Consider the following 26,378-nt stretch of genomic DNA (forward strand, 5'->3'; position numbering starts at 1 on the left):
GGCAACAGAGTGAGGCCCTGTCTTCAAAATAAAAAAATAATAATAATAATAAATAAATCCCTTCTATCTATTCAGTCCCTTTTCCTTCTAGACAAAATTTTTCCACACAAATCAATTTGTTTGCTAACTGCATCAGGATTTTCTCTAAACCATAATACAATCGGCAGATTAGTTGTCCAGTGGAAATAACCTTCTCCTGTATGGTCTAGGCTTGTTTTAAATGCTCTACCATCACTGGGCTTGGGATTGCAATCCTCAAAACTTCTGGGAAATCTGAAAATGAAGTTACAAATTAAATCATAGGTCTCCAAGAAGCCTGGAATTTTGATACATTCATCCTGGTTTTCTTCCACCCAAGTGTATATTCCATGGGCTGCATCTGTCGGGAATCTGCTTTCCTGCCCATGAACACACTGAAATGGTTCTGCAAAGCTGCCTTTCTCTGGAAGACCATTTTGCTTTTGTTAATGAGGCAGAAAATCGATCTCATACTGTTGAGGAATCACACCCTTCCTAGCACTTGGTTTTTACAAGCCTACATTGTTGAAATGATGGATGTGCTCCTAAAATGCTGTGTATCAACTTAATTTTTAAACTTTTAATTGCATTTTATATTAGTGGCAACCACTATTTAAAGAAACGCTCCACTCTAGGCCAGGCGCGGTGGCTCACGCCTGTAATCCCAGAGCTTTGGGAGGCAGAGGTGGGCGGATCACCTGAGGTCAGGAATTCTAGACCAGCCTAGCCAACAAGGCGAAACCCCCTTTCTACTAAAAACAATACAAAAATTAGCCAGCCATTGTAGTGCTTGCCTGTAATCCCAGCTATCTGGGAGGCTGAGGCGCAAGAATCCCTTGAACCCGGGAGGTGGAGGTTGTGGTGAACCAAGATCGCACCACTGCACTACAGCCTGGGGGACAGAACGAGACTCTATCTTAAAAAAACAAAATAAAACAAAACAAAACAAAAAACCCTAAAATAAATTATTTGTAACATGAACAGAATGAACAGATCCTCCCCTCAACTGATATTTTTTGTGGGACTGGACCTTTCTTAAAGGATTTTCTTAAATAGAATTATTTCAGATCATCACTTACTTAGATATGCAGCTATATTAGGTCACAAGATTGTGTACTTAGGATTATAAAATGTATACTTAACAATGAATCCCAATCTGACCTCAAGAGACTATATCATATATAATACTATATTAACATTACATATTTATTGGTGGGGCACGGTGGCTCACACCTGTAATCCCAGCACTTTGGGAGTCCGAGGTGGGTGGATCACGAGGTCAGGAGTTCAAGATCAGCCTGGCCAAGATGGTGAAACCCCGTCTCTACTAAAAATACAAAAAAGTAGCCAGGCTTGGTGGTGGGTGCCTGTAATCCCGGCTACTCGAGAGGCTGAGGCAGGAGAATCGCTTGAACCTGGGAGGTGGAGGTTGCAGTGAGCCAAGATCGCACCACTGCACTCCAGCCTGGGCGACAGAGTGAAACTCCGTCTCAAAAACAAATAAATAAAAATAAATAATAAATAAATGAAAAATAAAATTACATATTTATTACGTTTTATATTGTTATATAAAAAGTCGGTTTTTCGGGGTTTTTTTTTTTTTTTTTTTTTTTGGAGACAATCTCGCTCTGTCACCCAGACTAGAGGGCGGTGGCGCGATCTCTGCTCACTGCAACCTCCACCTCCCGGGTTCAAGCGGTACTCGTGCCTAGGCCTCCGGAGTAGCTGGGATTATAGGTGAGCACACCACGCCCAGCTATTTTTTTGTATTTTTAGTGGAGACGAGGTAAAAAGTAGAAAACATTTTATAAAAATATATTTGTGTAAAGTAGAACATATATGAAAACATACTAAAGGAGAAACGAGAAAAAAATTCTTTCATTTATTTTTTCCTAGGCATTTTAAATTTGGATTATAAAAATCATCTTAGAAAAATCATTAATGCTCTTTTACAAAATAACCCGGTGAAGCAGCTGAGCCCGAGCCGCCCGCCAGCGGCCCCGCAGCAGCTCCAAGAAGGAACCAAGAGACCAAGGCCTTCCTGCTGCCCGGACCCGACACCGCCAGCCTGGCTCCCCGCGGGCAGCCGGCAGCCAGCGGCAGCGGATCGACCCCGTTCTGCGGCCGTTGAGTAGTTTTCGATTTCGGCTGATTTTTGTCCCTCTGCGCTTGCCCCCGCTCCCCTCCCTCCGGCTACGGCCCCCGGCCCCGGCACTCGCTCTACTCCTGTAACGGAAAGGTCGAGTCCTGTGTCCCTGCGGGCAGCCGTGCCGAGAATGAACCCCAGCACCCCCAGGTACCCAACGGCCTCGCTCTACGTGGGGGACCTCCACCCCGACGTGACTGAGGCGATGCTCTACGAGAAGTTCAGCCTGGCTGGGCCCATCCTCTCCATCCGGGTCTGCAGGGACTTGATCACCCGCCGCTCCTCCAACTACGCGTATGTGAACTTCCAGCACCCGAAGGACGCGGAGCATGCTCTGGACACCATGAATTTTGATGTTATAAAGGGCAAACCAGTACGCATCATGTGGTCTCAGCATGATCCATCACTTCGCAAAAGTGGAGTGGGCAACATATTCGTTAAAAATTTGGATAAATCCATTAATAATAAAGCACTGTATGATACAGTTTCTGCTTTTGGTAACATCCTTTCATGTAAGGTGGTTTGTGATGAAAATGGTTCCAAGGGCTATGGATTTGTACACTTTGAGACACACGAAGCAGCTGAAAGAGCTATTGAAAAAATGAATGGAATGCTCCTAAATGATCGCAAAGTATTTGTTGGACGATTTAAGTCTCGTAAAGAACGAGAGGCTGAACTTGGAGCTAAGGCAAAAGAGTTCCCCAATGTTTACATCAAGAATTTTGGAGAAGACATGGACGATGAGCGCCTTAAGGATCTCTTTGGCAAGTTCGGGCCCGCCTTAAGTGTAAAAGTAATGACTGATGAAAGTGGAAAATCCAAAGGATTTGGATTTGTAAGCTTTGAAAAGCATGAAGATGCGCAGAAAGCTGTAGATGAGATGAATGGAAAGGAGCTCAGTGGAAAACAAATTTACGTTGGTCGAGCTCAGAAAAAAGTGGAACGGCAGACGGAACTTAAGCGCAAATTTGAACAGATGAAGCAAGATAGGATCACCAGATACCAGGTTGTTAATCTTTATGTGAAAAATCTTGATGATGATATTGATGATGAACGTCTCCGGAAAGCGTTTTCTCCATTTGGTACAATCACTAGTGCAAAGGTTATGATGGAAGGTGGTCGCAGCAAAGGGTTTGGTTTCGTATGTTTCTCTTCCCCAGAAGAAGCCACTAAAGCAGTTACAGAAATGAACGGTAGAATTGTGGCCACAAAGCCATTGTATGTAGCTTTAGCTCAGCGCAAAGAAGAGCGCCAGGCTTACCTCACTAACGAGTATATGCAGAGAATGGCAAGTGTACGAGCTGTGCCCAACCCTGTAATCAACCCCTACCAGCCAGCACCTCCTTCAGGTTACTTCATGGCAGCTGTCCCACAGACTCAGAACCATGCTGCATACTATCCTCCTAGCCAAATTGCTCAACTAAGACCAAGTCCTTGTTGGACTGCTCAGGGTGCCAGACCTCATCCATTCCAAAATAAGCCCAGTGCTATCTGCCCAGCTGCTCCTAGAGTACCGTTTAGTACTATGAGACCAGCTTCTTCACAGGTTCCACGAGTCATGTCAACGCAGCGTGTTGCTAACACATCAACACAGACAGTGGGTCCACGTCCTGCAGCTGCTGCTGCTGCAGCTACCCCTGCTGTGCGCACGGTTCCACGGTATAAATATGCTGCGGGAGTTCGCAATCCTCAGCAACATCTTAATGCACAGTCGGAAGTTACAATGCAACAGCCTGCTGTTCATGTACAAGGTCAGGAAACTTTGACTGCTTCCATGTTGGCATCTGCCCCTCCTCAAAAGCAAAAGCAAATGTTGGGTGAACGGCTCTTTCCTCTTATTGAAGCCATGCGCCCTACTCTTGCTGGTAAAATCACTGGCATGTTGTTGGAGATTGATAATTCAGAACTTCTTCATATGCTCGAGTCTCCAGAGTCACTCGGTTCTAAGGTTGATGAAGCTGTAGCTGTACTACAAGCCCACCAAGCTAAAGAGGCTACCCAGAAAGCAGTTAACAGTGCTACCGGTGTTCCAGCTGTTTAAAATTGATCAGAGACCACGAAAAGAAATTTGTGCTTCACAGAAGAAAAATATCTAAACATCGAGAAACTTAAATACTATGGGAAAAAAAATTGCAAAATCTAAAATAAATAAAAAATGGAAAGGAAACTTTGAACCTTATGTACCGAGCAAATGCCAGGTCTAGCAAATATAATGCTAGTCCTAGATTACTTATTGATTTAAAACCAAAAAAAAAATTACTTAATTGATTTAAAAACAAAAAAATAGTAAAATATAAAAACAAGTTAATGTTTTGTAGACCCTGGGGAAAAGAATTTTCAGCAAAGTACAAAAATTTAAAGCATTTCTTTTATTTTTTAATTCTTTACTGTGGAATAGCTCAAAATGTCAATTATGTTTTAAGTAACAGAATTGATAACTGAGCAAGGAAACATGGTTTGGATTATAAAATTCTTGCTTTAATAAAAATTTCTTAAACAGTGAAAAAAAAGAAAAATCAATTTTACTAATAGTCTTTCTTTACATTTCCTATTATTGTATCTCCCACTATATTTCAAATATGAAAATCACTTTTTCACCAAAATTTTAGGTCTTTACATAATAGTGTTTATTTTTAATATTCTTAAATGAAAATATGCAATGACAAAATAGTAATTATAAATTCAGTAACATTTGTTCAAAATTGTAAGAATTATTAATTTATACTGCATTATTTTTAAATAAAAAATACATACATAGTTTTAAAAATCTAATTGAACAGGAGGCTAAACTTGGTTCTGATCACAGAGATAATCACTTTTAATCATTTGGTTTTAGTGTTTCTGGTAGTTGATATTCTTCAATAATAATTGTACATAGTTATTTCTTCATTTATCAATTTTGTAATTTAACTATTGACTTCCTGATGTAACAAATAAGGATATGTTTTATCTACCCTTCCCACCATCCCTCCTCCTCCTCCCAATATAATTTATCACTACTTGTAGCTCCTTTATTGGTAATATTAATTAATATAAATATTTATAATTAATGTTACACCTAGTGAATTGTATAAAAGGACAGCCCATTTGAGCATTCTCCTTTAAGATGAGTAGAGGCTGTGACGTTGCACTACATAGAAATATAATTATACCATATTACTTTGCAATAAACTATGTATATATAGAGAGATGGTCACTATATAATGTGGGTATAGCTATACACACACGTACACACAAACATATAAATAATGTGTGTGTGCATATATATAATATATATACACACGTATGTTATATACACACACATATACATGTATGTATGTGTATATATATATATATATATAATACATGCAGTTTATTCATCCCCATTTTGGGGGCCTGTAGGTAAATTATGGAGAAATCCATTATGGTTAAAGTTAAATGATTTTCATAACTCATAAAATTAGAATGTTCATATTTGAAAAAATATAAAGATGTTTTGGGGTATATTATTTACTCACTGACAATGTCTGATGTATACGTGGTGCATACAGCAGGGCTTCAGTCCTCAGATGTTGCCAGTTTCCAGGTTGTTAAATACAAGTCTGCTGAAGGTCTTGTCATAAGTACCCCAATAGTTTAAATAGTTTCTTCTTCTTTTTTGTTTTATTTATTTTATTTAGAGACAGGTCTCACTGTCACCCACACTGGAGTGCAGAGGTGCGATCTTGGCTCACTGCAATCTCTGCCTCCTGGGCTCAAGCAATTCTCCCACCTCAGCCTCACAAGTAGCTGGGAATACAGGCGTGCATCACCACACCAGGCTAATTTTTTGTATTTTTTGTAGAGACAGGGTTTTGCCATGTTGCCAGGCTGGTTTTGAACTCCTGAGCTCAAGGGATCCACCCACCTTTGCCTTCCAAAGTACTGGGATTACAGGTGTGAGCCACCACGCCCGGCCTTCTTTTTAAAAATGGGTTATTCTCGGTTTAGCAATCTTTCTTTTTTTTTTTTTTTTGAGAAGGAGTCTCTCCCTGTCGCCCAGGCTGGAGTGTGGTGGCGTGATCTCCTCTCACTGCAAGCTCCGCCTCCTGGGCTTACGCCATTCTCCTGCCTCAGCCTCCCAAGTAGCTAGGACTACAGGTGCCTGCCACCACACCTGGCTAATTTTTTTTTTTTTTTTTTGTATTTTTAGTAGAGATGGGGTTTCACCATGTTAGCCAGGATGGTCTCCATCTCCTGACCTTGTGATCTGCCCACCTTGGCCTCCCAAAGTGCTGGGATTACAGGCGTGAGCCACCATGCCTGGCCAGCAATCTTACAATTTAACCTTCTATTGACTCCCTGCCAAATTAGATTATAACTTCCTAAATACAGAAACTGGGTTTGCATAGCAGACAATTAAATGCTTGTTGATAGGTCAACATCATATGTCCTGAAGAATTTCATATACTTAACAATCAAGTGCTTAAATTCTCATAACACTTCTCAGAATAGCTGAGGGAATATTGGTGTGAGTGTGCAGTGCTATTCTAGATGATGTGGGACAAACAGAAAGAAATGATCTCCAGTCCACACTCTTGAGAAGTACCCCCTATCCTGGAGGACACACATGTCCACAAGTAGCTCCCGGCCATATGGAAGGATGAGCAAAGTATAGGGGGAAGCACAATGTACCCCAGCAGAGAGATCTCGGAAGACCTTGTGCATAAGATGGCTTGTAAGCCGAGCTTTCAAAGATGAGTGGGATTTTGAGGATAGTCAAGAAGAAAAGAGGAGTCCGAGGCCAAGGGAATTTGAGTAAAGGTAGATGTTTCACCAGATTTGACAATGCATTCCATGGAGTAGTGTTGTCTCTGAGAAGCAGCTGCTTGTTTAGAGGCTGTGTGTCCCAGCTCCTTTCTGCATCAGGACAGGGCATGTCACTAGCCTTTACCCAGGGGATGTTAGTGGAAGTGATGCGTGTCTTTCAAGGCAAGGCAGTTAAGAAACTGATGGGCTCTCCAATGTCACTTTCCCCATCTGCTGGGTGAAGAACACTGCAATTCCTTGAGAGAGGAGCCACAGGACAGAGGGAGTGTGCGTGTGTGTGTGTGTGTGTGTGTGTGTGTGTGTGTATACATATATATGTATGCACACACACACACACACACATATATATATATATAGAGAGAGAGAGAGAGAGAGAGAGAGAGAGACGGTCTTGTTTTGTCTCCCATATTGGAGTACAGAGGTGGGATCATAGCTCACTGTAGTCTTGAACTCCTAGGCTCAAGCAATCGTCCCACCTCAACCTCCCAAGTAGCTAGGAGTAAAAGCACACACCACCATGACTGGCTAATTTATTTTATTTATTTAGTTTGTAGAGACAGGAGCCTGGCTGTGTTGCCTGGGCTGTTTTTGAACTCCTGGCCTTAAGCAATCCTTCTGCCTCAAGCCTCCCAAAGCACTAGGATTACAGGTGTGAGTCATCACACCCAGCCTAGGTATATTTTATTTTACATAAAATTACGATGTTTTATATAAAATATGTACATTACTGTATTTGACTTGAATGTTATGACAGTCAATTATTCAAACTTGAATTAAGTCCAACTGCCTAATCAGTGATACATTAAAATATAATATTTACTTATCCAGCAATCTCAACTCTTTTCGTCCCTTCAGGCTGTTATAACAAAATGCCATAAACTGGGTGGCTTGTAAACAACAGAAATTTATTTCTCACTGTTCTGGAGACCAGGAAGTCCAAGATCAAGGTGCCAGTAGATTTAGCATCTGGTGCCTGGTGAGGGTCTGCTTTCTGGTTCATAGAGTCTGTCTTTTCACTGTATCCCCACATAGGAGGAATCAGCTCTACTGGGCCTCTTCTATAAGGGTATTAATCTTTTCCCTGAGGGTTTCACTCTCATGACCTGATGACTACCCAAAGACACAACCTCTTATCATCGTATTGGGGGTTAGGACTCAGCATAGGAGCTTCTAGGGAACATAAAGATTCAGTCCGCTGCATCGACTACCTAATACAGAAGGGAAAACATATATGCAAACAGGGCCTTTAGCCAGCCGCAATTAGTAATACGAAGAGCACACATTTTCTTCTTCCTGGAACATCCAAAATGCCCTCACTCACAAACAAGCTACTCTTATTTTATATAAATTTAAATGTGTATATATATATGTTAATATATATAAATCTAACACGGATAGTTATTTCCTTCTTACTAGAAAATCAAATTGAGAGAGAACAGAAATAAATGCACTAAAAGCAGCAAGAAGTAATACTTGGTACTCAAATATCAAGAAACAGGAAAAAAGCAATATAAGTACTCAACAATAATAGCATCAGCAGGCCAGGCGAGGTGGCTCACGCCAGTAATCCTAGCACTTTGAGAGGTTGAGGCAGGCAGATCCCTTGAGCCCAGGAGTTCGAGATCAGCCTGGCCAACATGGCGAAACCCTGTCTCTGCCAAAAAACATATATATACAAAAATGGGACAAATGTCAGTGACAATGGCAACTGTGAGTCCACAGGAGAAAGCCGGATTGTCCTCAATTTATTGTCACTAAAAAGGCATGTAAGCAGGCAAAACCATGTAGACATATCCTTCCCCAAAGAAAAGTTTTAAAGAAGAGTTTTCTCCTTAAGATGATAATAAACTTTCTTGGCCAGGCGTGGTGGCTCACGCCTGTAATCCCAGCACTCTGGAAGGCCAAGGCAGGCAGATCACCTGAGGTCAGAAGTTCAAGACCAGCCTGGCCATGGTGAAACCCTGTCTCTACTAAAAATAAAAAAAATGAGCCGGGCGTGGTGGTGCGCACCTGTAATCCCAGCTACTCGGGAGGCTGAGGGAGAAGAATCGCTTGAACCCGAGAGGCGGAGGTTGCAATCAGCCGAGATTGTACCACTGCACTCCAGCCTGGGCAACAAGAGCGAAACTCCATCTCAAAAAAAAAAAAAAAAAAAAGATGATAATAAACTTTCTTTATGTGGAAACCTTCTTTTCCTAGGAATGCTGTCAACATGAAACATTACTGGGGTTTATTCCAGAAATGCAAAGTTAGTTAACATTTAAAAATCAATCAATGTAATTCATCATATTAATCGAATAAAAGAGAAAACACCTATGAAACACCTATGGTCATCTCAGTAATATTAAAAAACTATTTTATAAAATTTGAGGTCTAGTCATAAAATGCAAAAGCTCAGTAAACTAGGAATAGATAAGCTCAGTAAACTAGGAATAGATAAGCTCAGTAAACTAGGAATAAAGTATATTTACAAAACATCTAGAAAAACATCATGTTGTTCTAATGGTGAAATATTGAATGTGTTCCCTGTCAAGGAATAAGAAAAGAAAATCCATGATCAACATTTCTATTCAACATTGGACTAAAAAACCTAACCAGTACAATAGGCAAGAAAGACAAATTAAAGCAGAAAGACAGGAAAGAAAAAGTAAGCTGTCATTATTCATAAATGACAGGAGTGCCTACATAGAAAAGCCCAAAGAATCTATTAATAAATTGAAAGGATGAGTAAACTTAGTAGGTCACTGGATTCAAGGTCAATATACTGGAAATAAATTGTATTTCTACATACTCACACAAACCAATTCAAATATAAAATTTAAAAACCAATATCCATACAATCCCCTTGGAAAATAGTTTAGCATTTTCTTAAAAAGTTAAACCTATACCTACCAGAAGATCCAGGTATTTTGCTCTTGGTATTTTACCCAAGAGAAAAAAAACCATATGTTTATATAAAGACTTGTACAAATGTTCACAGCAGCTTCATTTGTAATATCCCCAAACTGAAAAAACCCAAGGGCCCATCGAAAGGCTAAACAAATTGTGATATAGTCATACAATAGAACACTACCAGACTATGAAAAGACTGAACTAGTGATATGTACAAAAACACAGAGAAATCTCAGGATAATTATGCTGAGTGGGAAAAAAACCAAGCCAAAGAAAAGAATACATAAAAATTCTAGAAAAGTTCAAACTAATCTATAATGTTAGAAAGGAGATCAGTGGTTGCTGGAGGGTGGGAAGGTCAGGTCAGGCAGAGAGCAGCCGCAAGAGAGGATTCCACAGGGGCAGGAGAAAACTTTTGAAAGTGATATGTTTGTTTGTTTATTTATTTATTTTGAGACAGAGTCTCGCTCTGTCACCCAGGCTGGAATGCAGTGGTGTAATCTCAGCTCACTGCAACCTCCACCTCCTGGGTTCAAGCAATTCTCCTGCCTCAGCCTCCTGAGTGGCTGGGACTACAGGTGCCCGCCACCACGCCTGGTTAATTTTTGTATTTTTAGTAGAGATGGGATTTCATCAAGTTGGCCAAGCTGGTCTCGAACTGACCTCAGGTGATCTGCCCACCTCGGCCTCTCAAAATATGTTTGTTATCTTAATTGTGGTGATGGTTTGATGGTGTATACATTTGTCAAAACCTATCAAATTTTACACTTAAATAAGTGCAATATATAACATATCAATAAAGCTCTTTAATTTTTTAAAATAAAGAAATGAATGGATTGTGCAGAAAAAAATATAATTTCTGACAGCATAAACAACCCCCATTTCATCAAGTATCTAGGAATGCATCTAACAAGAGATGTGCAAAAATGCTACATTGAAAGTTACAAAACACTGTAGCAAGAAATCTTAACCTAAATAAATGGAGGGATATGCCATGTTCATGGACTGGAAAACTCACTATGACAAGATGGCAGTTCCTTTCAAATTTTTCTACAGATTGAATGAAATCCCAAATAAAATCTCAGCAGGATTTTTAATGAACAAACCAAATGTAAAATTTATATGAAAATACAAAGAACCAGCTGGGTACAGTGGCTCATGGCTGTAATCCCAGCATTTTGGAAGGCTGAGGCGGGCAGATCACCTGAGGTCAGGAGTTTGAGACCAGCCTGGTCAACCTGGTGAAACCCCGTCTCTACTAAAAATACAAAAATTTGCCGGGCGTGATAGTGGGTTCCTGTAATCCCAGCTACACAGGAGGCTGAGGCAGGAAAATCGCTTGAACCTGGGAGGTGGAGGTTGCAGTGAGCAGAGATCATCGCCACTGTACTCCAGCCTGGGCAGCATAGCAAGAATCCATCTCAAAAAAAAAAAAGAAAAGAAAAATACAAAGAACCTAAACTAGCCAAATTATCTTGAAAAAAAACAGAGTTGGAGATTGACACTGCTAGATATCAAGACCTACTGTAAAGCTACAGCAATAATTAAGACTATGGTATTTGTGCAAGGATAAACAAATAGAATAATAAGCAAATTAGAGTATCCAGAACAGACACACATAGAGTCACTTGATTTACAATAAAGTAAGACACTGGCTCAATTGGACATCCAATGACGTTGACCTCCACCTCACAGCATACACAAAACATAATCTGAGATAGACCATTGACTCAAAAGTGTAAGATAAGACAATAAACTTCTAGAAAAAATATAGAATACTTTAAAAACCACGGGTAGGCACACATTTTTTAAACAGGACACAAAAGCAGTAGCCATAATAAAAAAGATGGATAAATTGGTCTTTATTAAAATTAAGAACTTTTGTTCAATAAAAGACAACACTGAAAGTAAAAAAGCAAGCCACGGACTGGGAGAAGACATTTGCCCATCCCCATGTCTGGCAAAGGACTCATTCTGAATATTCAAAGAACTCTGACAAAACACCACCACCCAGTGCAACTTGAATTTATCTATTATTTTTTACTAAATGAGAAAAAGACTCAAATGGACAGTGAGCAAATTAAAATGCCCGAATAGCCAGTAAGTATTTAAAAAGATGTTCAGCAGGATTCACTACCTGTACAGTACAAATTAAAACCACAATGAGGCCGGGCCCGGTCACTCACACCTGTAATCCTAGCACTTTGGGAGGCTAGGCAGGTGGGTCACTTGAGGTCAGGAGTTCAAGACCAGCTTGGCCATCATGGCGAAACCCCATCTCTACTAAAAATACAAAAATTAGCCGGGTGTGGTACCGGGTGCCTGTAATCCCAGCTACTCGGGAGGCTGAGGCAGGAGAATCACTTGAACCTGGGAGGTGGAGGTTGCAATGAGCAGAGATTACGCTACTGCACTCCAGCTTGGGTGACAGAGCGAGACTCCATCTCAAAAAAAAAAAAAAAAAAGAAAAAGAAAACAACAACAACAACAACACAGTGAGCTATTACTACACCCCCACTAGGATGGCTAAAATTAAGACTAACAATACCAAGTGATGGAGAGGACATGAAACAACCGAAAGTTGCATATATTGCCCGTGGGATGTAAATGGTTCCTTTGGAAAACTGGCATTCTACAAAAATGGAATGTACGTACATCCTAAGATTTTCACTCATAGGTATATATTCAACAGAAGTGAGGCCTTAACAGAAAAACATGTACAAGAATGCTCACAGCACCTTTATTCATAATACCCTCAAACTAGAAAATCTAAATTTCTATCAACTAAAGAACAGAAAAATGAATACATATGGAAATATTAAAGAATGGAGCACTACACTGCAACGAGAAAAAGCAAACTACTGAAGAACACACTGCATGGATGACTCGCAGACATTATGATAAACAAAAGGAATCGGACCTGACAGGGCACATGATGACTGACCCATTTTATATGAAGATCAAGGACAGACAACGCTAATCGTGATGGTAGAAAAAGAACAGGTGCTCGACTTTGCCAGTGGTGGGGGCATTGACTGGAAAGAGGCAAGAAGGAACCATTTGGGGTGCTGGTAACTTTCTATACCTTCACCTGGGTGGTTGGTAAATGAGTTTATTCATGTGTGAAAACTCACCAACCTGCACAGTTATAGATCAACTTTTAAAAATTAAAGAAGGTGGAAGAGAAGCTGAAGCAACACATTCCCCTGAGAGTTGCTAAACAAAGTTCCTGCCCTAGTGTCAGAATGATGTTGAGGTAGACAGAGGAAACTTTCTTAGTAAGGAGAAAGTCACACTCCGTAGACAGCATTCCTAATTAATTGCCTCCATGGGTGAGGACACACTGCTAATTAAGCTTTTGATTGAAATTTTCAGAAAATCCAACTCAAACTGGTTTAAAGAAATGTATGACTACGCTAAAGGGAAGTCTAGAGATTCGTGGCTGGTTGACCCAACTGCTCAGTCCCAGCTCTACATCTCCGCTGTCTGTCTCACTCCTGTACTGTACACAGTGTGGGATTCAGTGTCAGCTGGATCCCTTTGTTGGAGGACCAGGGAGACCATTGCAGTCCAGGCTACATCCATCTTCATTTTTGCCTGGAGAATTACTACTAGATCTCCCCGGAGAGTGAGGAAGGATGTCCCCAGAACCTCTAGCAAACCACTTCTTATGTGTCATAGGCCCAAATTTAGTCACAGTTCTGTCTAAACCTATCACTGGCAGTGAGAACACAAAGATTGGTTTAGTCTAATGAAGGCGACCCTAGGGCTGATAATAGGGTGCATACTGGAACAAAATCAGGGTTCTGTTTAGAACGAGGAAGTGGGGGCTGGGAAATTGATGCTGGGTTGGCAACCAACAATATCCAATACAATTTCCTCAAGAAGACTGAAAGTACCTGGGTGGCAGGGACTGTGTTTTAGACCTCTCCCTTATCTTCACAACCTGTTACTGTCTGCGGGCTATGAGATTATGGGGTCCTGCTAGGGACTGGGGAATGTGTAGGACCCCAGAGTCACATACATTAGAGGAATAGTGGCTGATGCCACTAAGTGGTTAACTGCCCAAAAATGTGGCTAAGCTTCCCAAGGACCCTCAATGTTTAGAAAACTTTGGAAGAGATGAACTCCTACTTGGTAGAAACTTTTGTGGCCACTACCTGTCTATATTAAGCCTGTACAGACAATGAGCTAGAACAAAAGTCATGGCCAATCAAGGAGCACACAGCCACCTGCAAGGCACAGTCAAGCGAGAAGGCAGCCGTCTTTTCTCTTCTCCCTCCCCTCACAGCAAAGAACATGGAACAGGGTAGAAGGAGAGAACATAAGTCTAGTGGGGGTATTGGAGTAGAGATAGGAATTGAACATGAGGTTGAAGCTTAGAAATGAACAAATCAATTGATTACATAGGTGTATACATTTTTATAACAGCTCTATTGAGATATAATCACATACTGTGCCATAAACTTCACTCTTTTCAAAAAGTATACAATTCAGTAATTTGTAATCTATTCCAAGAATTGTGCAACCACCATCACAATCTAATTCCTGAACCCTTTTGTCACTGCAGAAAAAAACCCCATACTCATTAGCTGCCACTCCTCCCCCGCCCCTCAGGCCCTGGCAATCACTCATCTACCTTCTGTCTCTATAGATTTGCCTATTCTAGACCATTTGTAAATGGAATCAAAATATGAGGCCTTTGTTTGTTTGCTTGGGTTTTTAATTTTTTTATTTTTGTGGGTACATAGTAGGTGTATATATGTATGGGGTACATAAAATATTTTGATACAGAAGTAAATGCATAATAATTACATCAGAGTAAATGGGGTAACCATCACCTCAAGCATTTATCTTTTCTTTGTTTTACAAACAATCCCATTATACTCTTTTAGTTATTTTTAAATATACAATAAATTACTGCTGACTGTAGTCACCCTGTTATGCTGTCAAATACTAGGTTTTATTCATTCTACCTTATTATAAGTTTTGTACCGATTAACAATCACCACACCCCCCTCCACTACCCTTCCCAGCCTCTGCTATCCATCATTCTACTGTCTATCTCCATGAGGTCAATTGTTTTAATTTTTAGCCCCCACAAATAAATGAGAACATGTGAAGTTTGTCTTTCTGTGCCTGGCTTATTTCACTTAACATAATGACCTCCAGTTCCATCCATGTTTTTGCAAATGACAAAATCTCATTCTTTTTTATGGCTGAGTAGCACTCCATTGTGTATATATACCACATTTTCTTTATCCTTTTGTCTGTTGATGGACACTTAGGTTGCTTCCAAATCTTGGCTACTGTGAATAGTGCTGCAGTAAACATGGGAGTGCAGGTGTTTCTTCAATATACTAATCTTTTGGTTATATACCCAGCAATGGGATTGCTGGATCATAAGGTGGCTCTATTTTTAGTTTTTTAAGAAACCTCCACATTGTTCTCCATAGTGGCTGTACTAATTTACATTCCCACGAACAGTGTATGAAGATTCCCTTTACTCCACATACTTGCAAGCATTTGTTACTGCCTGTCTTTTGGATAAAAGCCGTTTTAACTGGGGTGAGATGATATCTCATTGCAGTTTTCACCTGCATTTCTCTGATGATCAATGATGTTGTGTACCTTTTCGTATACCTATTTGCCATTTGTATGTCTCTTTTGAGAAATGCTTATTCAGATCTTTTGCCCATTTAAAAAATCAGATTATGACTTTTTTTCATATAGAGTTGTTTGAACTCCTTACATAGTCTGGTTATGAATCTCTTATCAGATGGATAGTTTGCAAATATTTTCTCCCATTCTGTGAGTTTTTCTCTTCACTTTGTTGAAGCCTTTTGTGACTCGCCTCTTTCACCTAGCATGATGTTTTCAAGATTTATGCATGTTGTAGCATGAATCAGTCCTCCTTATGCTGAAGAATGTTCCATTGTGTAGATACACCACATTTTAAAAACCCATTCATCAGTTGATGAACAATTGGGTTGTTTCCACTTTTTGACTATTTGGAACAATGCTGCTATGAACATTTATGTACAGGTTATTGTATAGATATATGTTTTCAACCCTCTAGGAGTAGAATGGCTGGGTTACATGGTAACTATATGTTTAGCTATTTGAGGAACTGACAAACGGCTGCACCATTTGAAAATCCCACTAGCAATGTACAGGGACTATAGTTTCTCCATATTCTCATCAACACTTGTTATTGTCTCTTTTTTATATTAATTACTCCAGTGTGTGAGAAGTGGTGCTTTGTTATGATTTTGATTTGGATTTCCTTAATGACTTAATGATGTTGAGTATCTTTTCATGTATTTATTGTTCATTTGTATATTTTTTTACAAATGTCTACTCAAATTTTATTGTTGAGTTGTAAAAGAGTCTACATATTTTGGCACAAGTCTCTTATCAGATATAATTTGCAAATATTTTTACCATTCTATTTATTATCTTTTCACTTTTTTGATGGTATTCTTTAAAGCCAAACATTTTTGCTTTTGATGAAACCCAATTCATCTATTTTTCTCTTTTGAAGTTTGTGCTTTTTTTTGTCATATCTAACAAATTATTGCCTAATTCAAGGTAGATATTATTTTACTTTGAATTAGGCAATGGTTTCTTAGATATGGCACAATAAAGCAAAAAAGTTTTCTTGTAAGAGTTTTCTTCTAAGACTTCTAGTTCTTACATGTAGTTCTGTGACCCATTTTAAGTTAATTTTTGTATATGGTGTGAGGTAAAGCTCAAACTTTACTTTTTGTGTGTGTGGATATCCAGTTGTCCCACTACCATTTGTTGAAAAGACTATTCTTTCCACATTGACTGATGTTGGTAACCTTGTCAAAAATCAACTAATCATAAATGTAAGGCTTCATTTCCAGACTCTGAATTCAATTCCATTAATCTATGTCTATCCTCATGTCAACCCTATAGTACCTTGATTTCTGGATCTTTGACATATATTTTAAAATTGGGAGGTAAATGTCCTCCATCTTTATTCTTCTTTTTCAAGATTGTTTGGCTATTGTTAGTTTTATAAATTTCCATATGAATTTTAGAACAGCTTGTCAAGTTCTGCAAAAGAAAGGCAGCCTGGATTTCAACAGAGGTCATGTTAAATCTGTAGATCAATTTGGGGAGTATTACTATCTTAACAGTATGAAGTCTTCTAATCCATGAACATGAATGTATTTCCTTTTATTTATGTCTTTATATTCTTTCAGCAAGGTTTTCTAGTTTTCAATATATACCTCAATTAAAAAATGAATGTCTTTCTTTAAAAAAATGGAGAGCAGTAGTTATTTTTAGAATGAAAATGTTCTAATAACTGAAAATACTAAGGTTTATATGATTGGACTGATATGTCATTAAGCAAGATTCCACTCTGAGAGAATGGAGTGGTAGTGTTTAACAGAGTGCAGCTAATGGTTGTTAATGGGAAAATAAAGCCCTTCAATGTTGATGCTCTGAAGAGTTAAGATGACTCACTAAAAGTAACTATGGTGATAGAGAATAGAATAGGCTATAACTTGCATTACACTGACATTTACTTTGTCAGAGCAATCTTACAAATGAAAAGGCATTTGTTTTTCTTTAAAAAAAAATACTGTGCTTTTGTCAAATGTTTGTTGAATTTGCATCTGTCATAATCAATGAGCACCTGTCTTAGGATCCTGGTGCTCAGCACTGCTCCCTGTCTGGTTCACATCTGCAGGCACCTGAGAATGAATAGAGCTCCTCTGCTCTCTCGTTAGCCCCATCCCAAAGGCTGAGCCTCTACTGTTTGGGAACTATCAAGAGAAGGCACAGCTATCAAGCCAGGAGGTAGGTCTCTGTTTGTGCAGAGCTTCTTGTGAAACTGTAGCAACCACTAGCAAGTTTTCCCAACTACAAAGACAGGTGGGCCCATCCCTTGCAGGAATAAAACACATTCTACTTCTTCTAGAGAGAAGAGATTTTGTACCTGAACTTAAGGGAAAACAGACCAGAAAGGATGCAATGGGCTACCCGAGCCAAGTTCATTTTCTTACTAACAGGATGATTCATCTTCAAAGGTATTAGGTCTCAGCCAACCCTGGTCTAAGAAAACCCTGAGTGAAACTAGCCAACAATCTGCTTATCATAATCTCTTCATATGAACTGTTATCATGCAAATAATCTAGATGTTCCTGAGATGATTACAAATAATCACCCTTCAAGTACATGTTGTAAAAAATGGTATTAACATTCGCTGAGTGACTGTGCCCCATGCATTGATCTGGTGCTTTTATATATAATTCTCAGTTTAATGAAATTTGATAAATATGATTTAAAAATCACTACCTTCCAAATCAATTCAACAAACTTGTGTTCACTAAACAGACAAGTAAAACATCATCCATGTGTATATATATATATGTATATAAAATGTGTATATATATATAATGTGTGTATATATATAATGTGTATATATATAATGTGTATATATATATAATGTGTATATATATATAATGTGTATATATATATAATGTGTATATATATATATAATGTGTATATATATATACACACACGGATGATGGATATATATCCTTATATATTTTTTCTTAATATTTTTTCTTAATATTTTCAGAACCACTATTTTTTTCTTAATATTGTTTTGATCATTCTCTTTCCAAAAATTTGATCTTTCTCTTTCCAAAATTACTATAAGATGACCAGCAAAAAAAAAAAAAAATAAGCATCAGAGTTCTTTCTATCTTTCTGATTTTCCCACTGAAGGGTGAGAGAAAAGAAAGGTCCTATCTGTCATCTAAAATCTGTTAGTAAGTGCTTTAGCTAAGTCTGGAAACTAAGATGTCACATGTCAATTACACAGGAATGAGCTGACATTCATTTCCTGCCAGGAGCAATACACAGATTCAGAGAACTGCTACTCTGAACATAGTTACAGAAAATAAAATATTTACCTTTGCAGGGATCTGGGACTTACGAAGCTAGTATTAAAAAGCTGTATGTTACAAATGAGGACTTAGATTTCAGAGAGTCCGTGGAAGTCCTAGGCTTTTTCAGCGTGGGATCTCATTAGCCAGCCTGTGTGAATGTGCTGAAACAAAGAGAGGATGCTTTCCCTTACTTCTAGCAGAGTTAGACAGAAGTAATGAAGGAGGTGGTGATAAATAATTAATTCTCTCCTAATACCTCCAGAATAAGACTGAAATGTTAATACTGAAAGGGCTCGTAGATGCCATGTCTCTCCAGTTCTTATTTTACAAACAAGAAACTGAGGAAAGGCAGACTGTGCCTTTGGTGAGAGCTTCTAGTCCCTTTGTCATCCCTCCTGTATGCCATTTGGAGATGCTGTCTGCCTAGAGTAGTTTTGCTGGTGGGGCTGTGATTTAGATTCTCTGCAGCTGAGTCAAAGCAAATGTAAAAATGACAGAGGATTATTGAGAGTAAGAGTGTATCCCACTCTCAGAGAACAGCTGATCCTTTCCATCATGGCCTCTAAGGAATTTCAGGTAATCCAGATGAACTGGCATTCATCCCAAGTGCAATTTCCATCATTCAGGACAATCTGCTAACATAAGGTGCCCTGTGCTTCAGAATTAGCTTCCGGCTTTGCCAGCTAGAAACAGCCAGCCATAGACTGGCTTGCTTTTAAAAATATCACTTGGCTACAATACAGACCTCTAATATAACAGTTGTCTACAGTCTTAATATAAAATGAAATTAAGTTGAAAGAACTTTCCTACTATGTGAGATCTGTGATCCATATTTATATATCAGATGTTTATAGTATATATAATTTATTCTTAAAATATAAACAATATATTAAACTATAAATATATATTTACATATACAGACATTCTAATACAGGCATGCATTTAATAAGCTTTGCATTTTTGTATAGTAATTACTATACAAAATATACTTCTCATTAATATAAATAGACTTCGGTCTATTTATATTAATGAGAAGAGCATATGCAATCCTACTGAATGACATCTTTCTAGGAATAAAATTAACTCTTAAACTATCACTAAAACTACTGAATTAAAGCTTCCCTCGTCTAAGAAAAAGACAAGTGTCAGCCAGGCGCAGGGTCTCACGCCTGTAATCCCAGCACTTTGGGAGGCCAAGGCAGGCAGATCACGAGGTCAGGAGTTTGAGACCATCTTGAGCAACATGGTGAAACCGTGTCTCTACTAAAAATACAAAAATTAGCCAGGCATGGTGTCGCACACCTGTAATCCCAGCTACTTGGGAGGCTGAGGCAGGAGAATTGCTTGAACTCGGGAGGCCGAGGTTTCAGTGAGCTGAGATCATGCCACTGCACACTAGCCTGGGTGACAGAGCGAGGCTCTGCCAAAAAAAAAAAAAAAAAAGCAAAAACAACAACAACGAAAAACAAGTGTCTTTCTGAGACAAAATATTAAGAACTTTTCCTCCTTACTGACAGTCTACAGTAGACATGAGAAAACCCAAATTGCAGTTTCGCAGCTCTTGTAGCAAAAGCAAGTTTTCAAGCAGCAGATCTTATTCATTATTGAAGCAAAGATTTCCAACAGCATATGCAAGATGTATTTTCTGGAAATTGGGACATAACACCCAGCACTTGAATTAGAGACCGACCACAGGAAAAGTGTTTTTTTCTGTTTCTCCACCATACGATTCAATCATATTGAACAAAAGCCTCATCCTGTTGTTACTGTTCTATATACAGTGAATATTTTTACTGGTAGTGCGAAGTAATACAGGCTCCAGTAAGAAGAATTAGTCCCGCCAAAGCCTGGGTGACAGTGTCCCACTGCTGCCATCTTCTGGAGAGTCCAGGCTCAGCGGCAGTGAGCAGATGGTTTTAAAATTCAGATCACCTCCAGCTGATTCACCTCACTGACTGACAAAACCAGCTCTGCTGCATTTGCGGGTGTGGATGTGGTTACAGGAGGAAAAGCCTTCCTGAAATGGGCTGAAATAATGAAGGCTTGATCTAGGAGGCAAGGCATCCTTCCTGATCTGTATTATAAGTGACTACAATAGCTAATGAGTGGAACCCGTCTTAGATATCAAAACCCTGACTTGTCTCCCTCTTTCCTTCCGCCATTGAAAACAGAAATAGGTGCGGAGCCCACAGTATCCTCTCCTGGGGCCCCAGGCCTGCCTCTGCATGTTTTCAAGCACAGTGGCAGAAGCACGAGGCCACCCGCCCACCCGCAACTAGAGGGAGCCGGCTGGGGCCCCAGGACCCCAACCAGGATGGCATCTGATCACCAGAGGGCTGGGTGTCTTCCCTGCCCAGTCTCATGATGTCAGGGTGCTTGATAGCATTGTTGTCCAAAAATAAACTAATAATAATCAGCGCTGCTTCCTCTTCCTCCCTCTGTGCAGTTTCAGAGCCCACTTCCTGAGAGCTCCCTGGGCAAAGGCTCCATGCCCTCTCCAAGGGTTGGCGCTGATCAGCCCTCTGTTCTGTCTGGGCTCTCTCAACTCAGTAACCCCACAGAAGATGGTATCCTCAGAGGCCCAGGGAGTGGTCCCAACCCACTATGTAAACCCTGGGCAGTTGCTGAAGGCAGATCTTCCGTCAAAGGTAAATACTGGGTGGAATTCCCAACACAGGAGGTCGCCCGGGTGCAAACTTGCCCTGGAAATACATGGAAATGCTCCCTGATCTATCAAGTCACACTTCTCAAGATTCAGAAAGCTTCAGTGACTCAGAGGAATACCAAGGGGGAAATGGTGAGATGGCGGGGCTCTCTGCTGTCCTCCTGCATCTCCTCACAGTCTAGTCTCATCTTCTCTCTAAGCACCCACCACAGGTACGCGCACGCGCGCACACACACACACGAACTCAGAGACACCCCCCAACACACACACACACACACACCGCCCTCTCTTCTGCCTTGGATGACACAGAAAGGATTTATTTAACAGGAGACTGAACATTTTGAACATGGAAATGTGAATATCTGTGAACACTGAATAGGCTAGATTAGTAAGAGCAGAGACTGGAAGAAAGGCCAGGTGGGTGTCTTCTCCTGTCTTTTCCTTCTAATTAGCATTCAGTCAGACTTTATAGAGGATGTGCTACATCCTGGGGATGATTCACACATTGTCCCTGCCTCCCAGTTACTCCTCCTCTGATGAGGGTTTGCAAACGAACTTTCTTCCATCATTTCTCCCCTAAAACATGTATCAATTGATATCGTTACTTGCCAAACATGAAATAACATAAGGACATGAATTCTAGAGGAATTTTGTTTTGAGAAATGAAAATATAGATTTCAGAAACCACTGGGAAAGGAAGATTTACAGGACCAAATAACTGACAAAAATGTTAACTTGCCAGAGAAGAAAGACTCAAAAATATTCCATTGGCATAAACCTAGATAACAGGAGAATGAGGGTGCCTGTGTAGGGGAGTGAAAATAATTTTCTCCTCCACTCTTCATAGGTTTCTAGCTAGGTCTCCCTGTTAGGGGCGTTCAAACCAGAGCGACTCCATCTTGAGTGAGGGCTAGGAAAAATGAGGCTGGGACCTGCTGGGCTGCATTCCCAGAAAGTTAGGTATTCTTAGCCTCTAGGTGTTTACGGTTAAGGGAACAGGTTGATAATGTTTACTAAACAGACCCAGACTTGGGAGTGTCCTGATATCCCAATATCTTGAGAACAGAAGCATTCTTAATTTTGCTTTAAAGATGACATCAATTCTTGCAAAATAAAGTAATTAAGAAAATTAACCTTTTATCATAAACCCTTGTAGCAGAGTACATCTCCCCACGATCTTTTTTTTTATCCTATATATAAACAGGATTTATCCTGTATATACCTAGGGAGGACATGTTTCCCCTCTTACTTTCGAGAGCGCCCTGCTCTGTCTATGAGTAGCTATTCTTTCACCACTTTAATTCCTTAATAAACTTACTTTTGCTTTGCACTGTGGACTCGCCCTGAATTCTTTCTTGTGCGAGATCCAAGAACCCTCTCTTGGTGTCCGGATAGGGACTCCTTTCTGGTAACATCACTATGTTGCCCAGGCTGGTCTTGAACTCCTGGCCTCAAACCATCCTATAGATTCGACCTCCAAAAGTGCTGGGGTTACAGGCATGAGCCACTGTGCCCAGCTGGAACAGTCTTTATGAAGGTGAATTAAAGCTGTGAGACATGAGACCAGAAAAGAGGCACCAGGATTAATGGATTTTGGTGGAGAATGAGCCACAGAAACGCCATCATGAGGCAAATGGTGAGGCCTAACCCTGCCTTCTCAGTCCTCGGGATGGGAGACCGGGCTAGAGAAGAGAAGGCTGGTGTGAAAACTCCGGGAGGGTGAGTTTTGGCAAAAATGGGGGCATCTTCAATTTCACTTGGCACCAAAAGGAAAATTCAATGCACATTCTTTCCTGGATGTCCAAAAGCCTAACGAGGTTTTGCTTTCTTTGTCTTCTCTTTCCGGAGCCCTCATCGAGCCTCATTCTCACATCGTAAGGATTTAGAGTCCCTAAGCACTGAGGACGCTGTGGTGCCACAAAAATAGACAAGCAGGGCATGTGCACTGAAGCTGGAAGAGCCTTCTTCTGTGTTTTCATTGCAAAATCAGAACTTTGGTGAGTTTTTTAAAAATGTTTTTAAATGTTTGTGCCCCTGTTTTGCTGATGCCCTGGGAATCCCAGCACGGCCTTTTCACCGAGCGCTGCTTCTCAGTCTTCATGAGAGCCTGGAGCTCTGTGCTCGGCTCTTTCCTGTCCTCCTGGGCTGGCCTTGTGCTTTCGTGACTGGGTCAGGCTCCTGGGCTCTGTGTCTGATGCAATCAGTGCCACCTGAATGCCTGGGTGGCCTCAGCATACGGCACTAGACACCGGACCGGGCCCTCGCGTGTGACACCATGGCCGTTTCAGATCCGCCGCAAACCCCCGGCCCCAGTGCTGCCCCCGGTCCCCTCACACTCTGGAAAGATTTGCTGGAGCCACTCTGTCCTTTTCTTTAGTGCAGCTGCTGGCTGATAAACCTGCTCCTGCTCTCTCTAAGGCAAGGCCAAGCACAGCTCCTGTCCCCTGAGGGCATGTGCCTTTGCACTGCCGGAGGCTGCTCCTTGGCCCCAAGTCCATAGTGCTTTGCTTCTCAGGACAGTTTTCCATTCTCAGGTGAGCACTCAGAGGAGCTCTCCCAGTGGCACAGTTCCAGGTCCACCTGAATCCTTTCAGGGAGGACCTCATCCCTCTGAATGCTGGTGATCACATTTCAACACAATTTATGAAGCGTACTTCATAGGAAAAACTTAGAAAACTTTTCCAGAACCACCAGGCTTAGGCACTCTTCTTTCTTTGCTTCAAAGAAACAAAGATGGTATTTAAGCATGACGTTTAAACTCTTTGGGATCCACTCTAGAGAATTCCTCATTGTTCTGGGTCATCACCCAGGTATCCAGGAGATACACATATTGTTAAACTTCTGTTTGTTTTTCTTTTGTTAATTTGCCTTTTGTTACAGAGAGACTCCCAGCTAGGAACCCATGAAGTTGGAGGTTTATGGGAATGTCTAGATATATTTAGAAATCATAAAATTGTTATTTTGCTACTCAACTTGTTCAAGAGAAGAAACAGTGTCACAGAAAGAGGCCCAGACTGGGGACAGCAATCCCAATTCTGCAACCAATGGGCTCTGTCACTGTGGGGCCTTTCCATGCCTCTGCTTCCTCATCTGAAAATGAGCGGGTTGGACTAGATTTTTCACTACAACTCCTTTAAGTTCTACCATGCGGAGGTTTTTTAATTGCTACCTTCTTAAGTGACATAGTTTTGCAATTAAGAACTCCCAAGTTCCTCTTTGCCGTTGGTATTTGAGATGCTAAGAATGGAAACGCTGATCCCCTCAGACCCGCTTTGCAGATAACCCTGCATTTTACGGAGATGTCAAAGCAGGAAGTGCTTGGTTGGAACATCTGCTGACAGCCTCATCTCATTTTGCAAGATCATGATGTTCTGCATGCTCCTGTGGCCCCTTATTTCATGTTGGTAAGAATTTTATATTTATTTATTAACCTAAGGTAATGTGGTAAATTCCATGGTGGCTTACCTAACTTCTGAGTAAGCTTTATTTTTATTTTTATTTTTTTTCCATGTTTCCTCCTGGCAAGCTCTCCCTGCAAATTTTGAAACAACTTTAAAGATGAATAAAAAGCAGCTCAGCAAGTGAATCCCAGACCCCAGTAAGAGAGTGTCTCCCCCAACTCACATAGTGAAGGGCCAGTAGTGCGCATCATCCCCAGAACCACCGTGAGAGTGAGGCTGGTAGCGGGTAGCACCCTGCCTGTGATGAAGCCAGCACACTATGACGAGCAGCAGCTTCTAGACCCGTGGACCATGTGCACTGCCAACGCTCTCCCTCCGGGGACTCCTCCTGCCTCCCATACAGGGCCAAACTCTGACGCCCATGAGCTCGCCCAGAATTGGCTCAGGCTGCAATCACTTCTCTTCTCCTATCTCCACACCATTCCCTGGTGGACAGCTTCTCCTTTGAGAACCACACCTGCCTTGTCACACAAAAGGAGACACCACCCACCCTCCTGCTGAGGGCTGCTCCCCTGGGGCCTTCTCAGCACACCTCTTTCTCTAGGTCAAAAAACAAACGTCACATGCTGAATTTTTACCTTTTTTAAAGTGACTCCGAATTTTGGCACCAGCAATTCAACACTTGAATAAGATTTGAAAACCTCACAACAAATCACAAATATATTATGGGCCCTGTTGAAGGTGGTATTGTGGTTAATGTATTTCTCTCTCTCTCTCTTTCTGTGTGTGTGTGTGTGTGTGTGTGTGTGTGTGTCTGTGTGTGTGTGTGTGTGTGTGTGTGTGTGTCTGGCTGGCTGTCTTCTGAGACAGGATCTTGCTCTGTCACCCAGGCTGGAGAACAGTGGTGCAATCACAGCTCACTGTGCCCTTGAACTCCTGGGCTCAAGCAATCCTCCCACCTCAGCCTCCCAAAGTGCTGGAATTACAGGTGTGCACCACCTTTCCCAAGACCTTTCTATCTTTCTTTTCATATTCATTTATTCATCCAACAAATATTTACTGAATCATTACTGTGTGTTACACACTGAGATTTCAAAGCCAGAGAAGAGTTGATTTTCGTGGGAGAAATAGGAATATAAATAAATTACACCACAAACAAAGTCCTGGCTGTGCCCTGGCACTATCAGGCAAAAATACAAAAATTCTTACTGGCAAGAAATAAGAGGCCATAGTCCCAGGGCACTGGCTTAGTGTACTCCTCCCCATACTCTACAATTATAAAGGAATTATTGTCTCATTTTACAGAAGAGCAAGTTGAGGCTCAATGGGACTAATTCACTCAGTCAGTTCTTCCTCCTGAAAGAAGAAAGTGGTAAAGTTGGTCTTGTCCTTTTGGCTGCAGCTAACACCCTGTCTCTCCTGACTCTCCATAATGGGAAAGGGTTGCTTGACCCTTGAAGCCATGTCCCAAGGTTCCTTGTGGCATGTTCCTAATGACCTCATGACAGCTGAATCTCCTGATCCTGCCCAGGGTCAAC

The 26,378-nt window shown here is 40.7% G+C and overlaps 1 protein-coding gene across 1 annotated transcript; it reads left to right on the forward strand.

Moving 5' to 3' along the window:
* The first annotated feature begins 2,168 nt into the window (after window positions 1–2,168).
* On the forward strand, window positions 2,169–4,680 carry PABPC3 (poly(A) binding protein cytoplasmic 3). Its single transcript, XM_002824100.6, has one exon. The coding sequence runs from the start codon at window positions 2,295–2,297 to the stop codon at window positions 4,203–4,205; it is 1,911 nt and encodes a 636-aa protein (XP_002824146.5). The 5' UTR covers window positions 2,169–2,294; the 3' UTR covers window positions 4,206–4,680.
* The last annotated feature ends 21,698 nt before the right edge of the window (window positions 4,681–26,378 follow it).

Source organism: Pongo abelii, chromosome 14, assembly GCF_028885655.2.
Source record: "Pongo abelii isolate AG06213 chromosome 14, NHGRI_mPonAbe1-v2.0_pri, whole genome shotgun sequence".
NCBI lineage: Eukaryota > Metazoa > Chordata > Mammalia > Primates > Hominidae > Pongo > Pongo abelii.

What these genes read in the sequence shown, in the direction of transcription:
- PABPC3 (XM_002824100.6), top strand. Translation starts at nt 2,295, where the DNA reads ATGAACCCCAGCACCCCCAGGTACCCAACGGCCTCGCTCTACGTGGGG.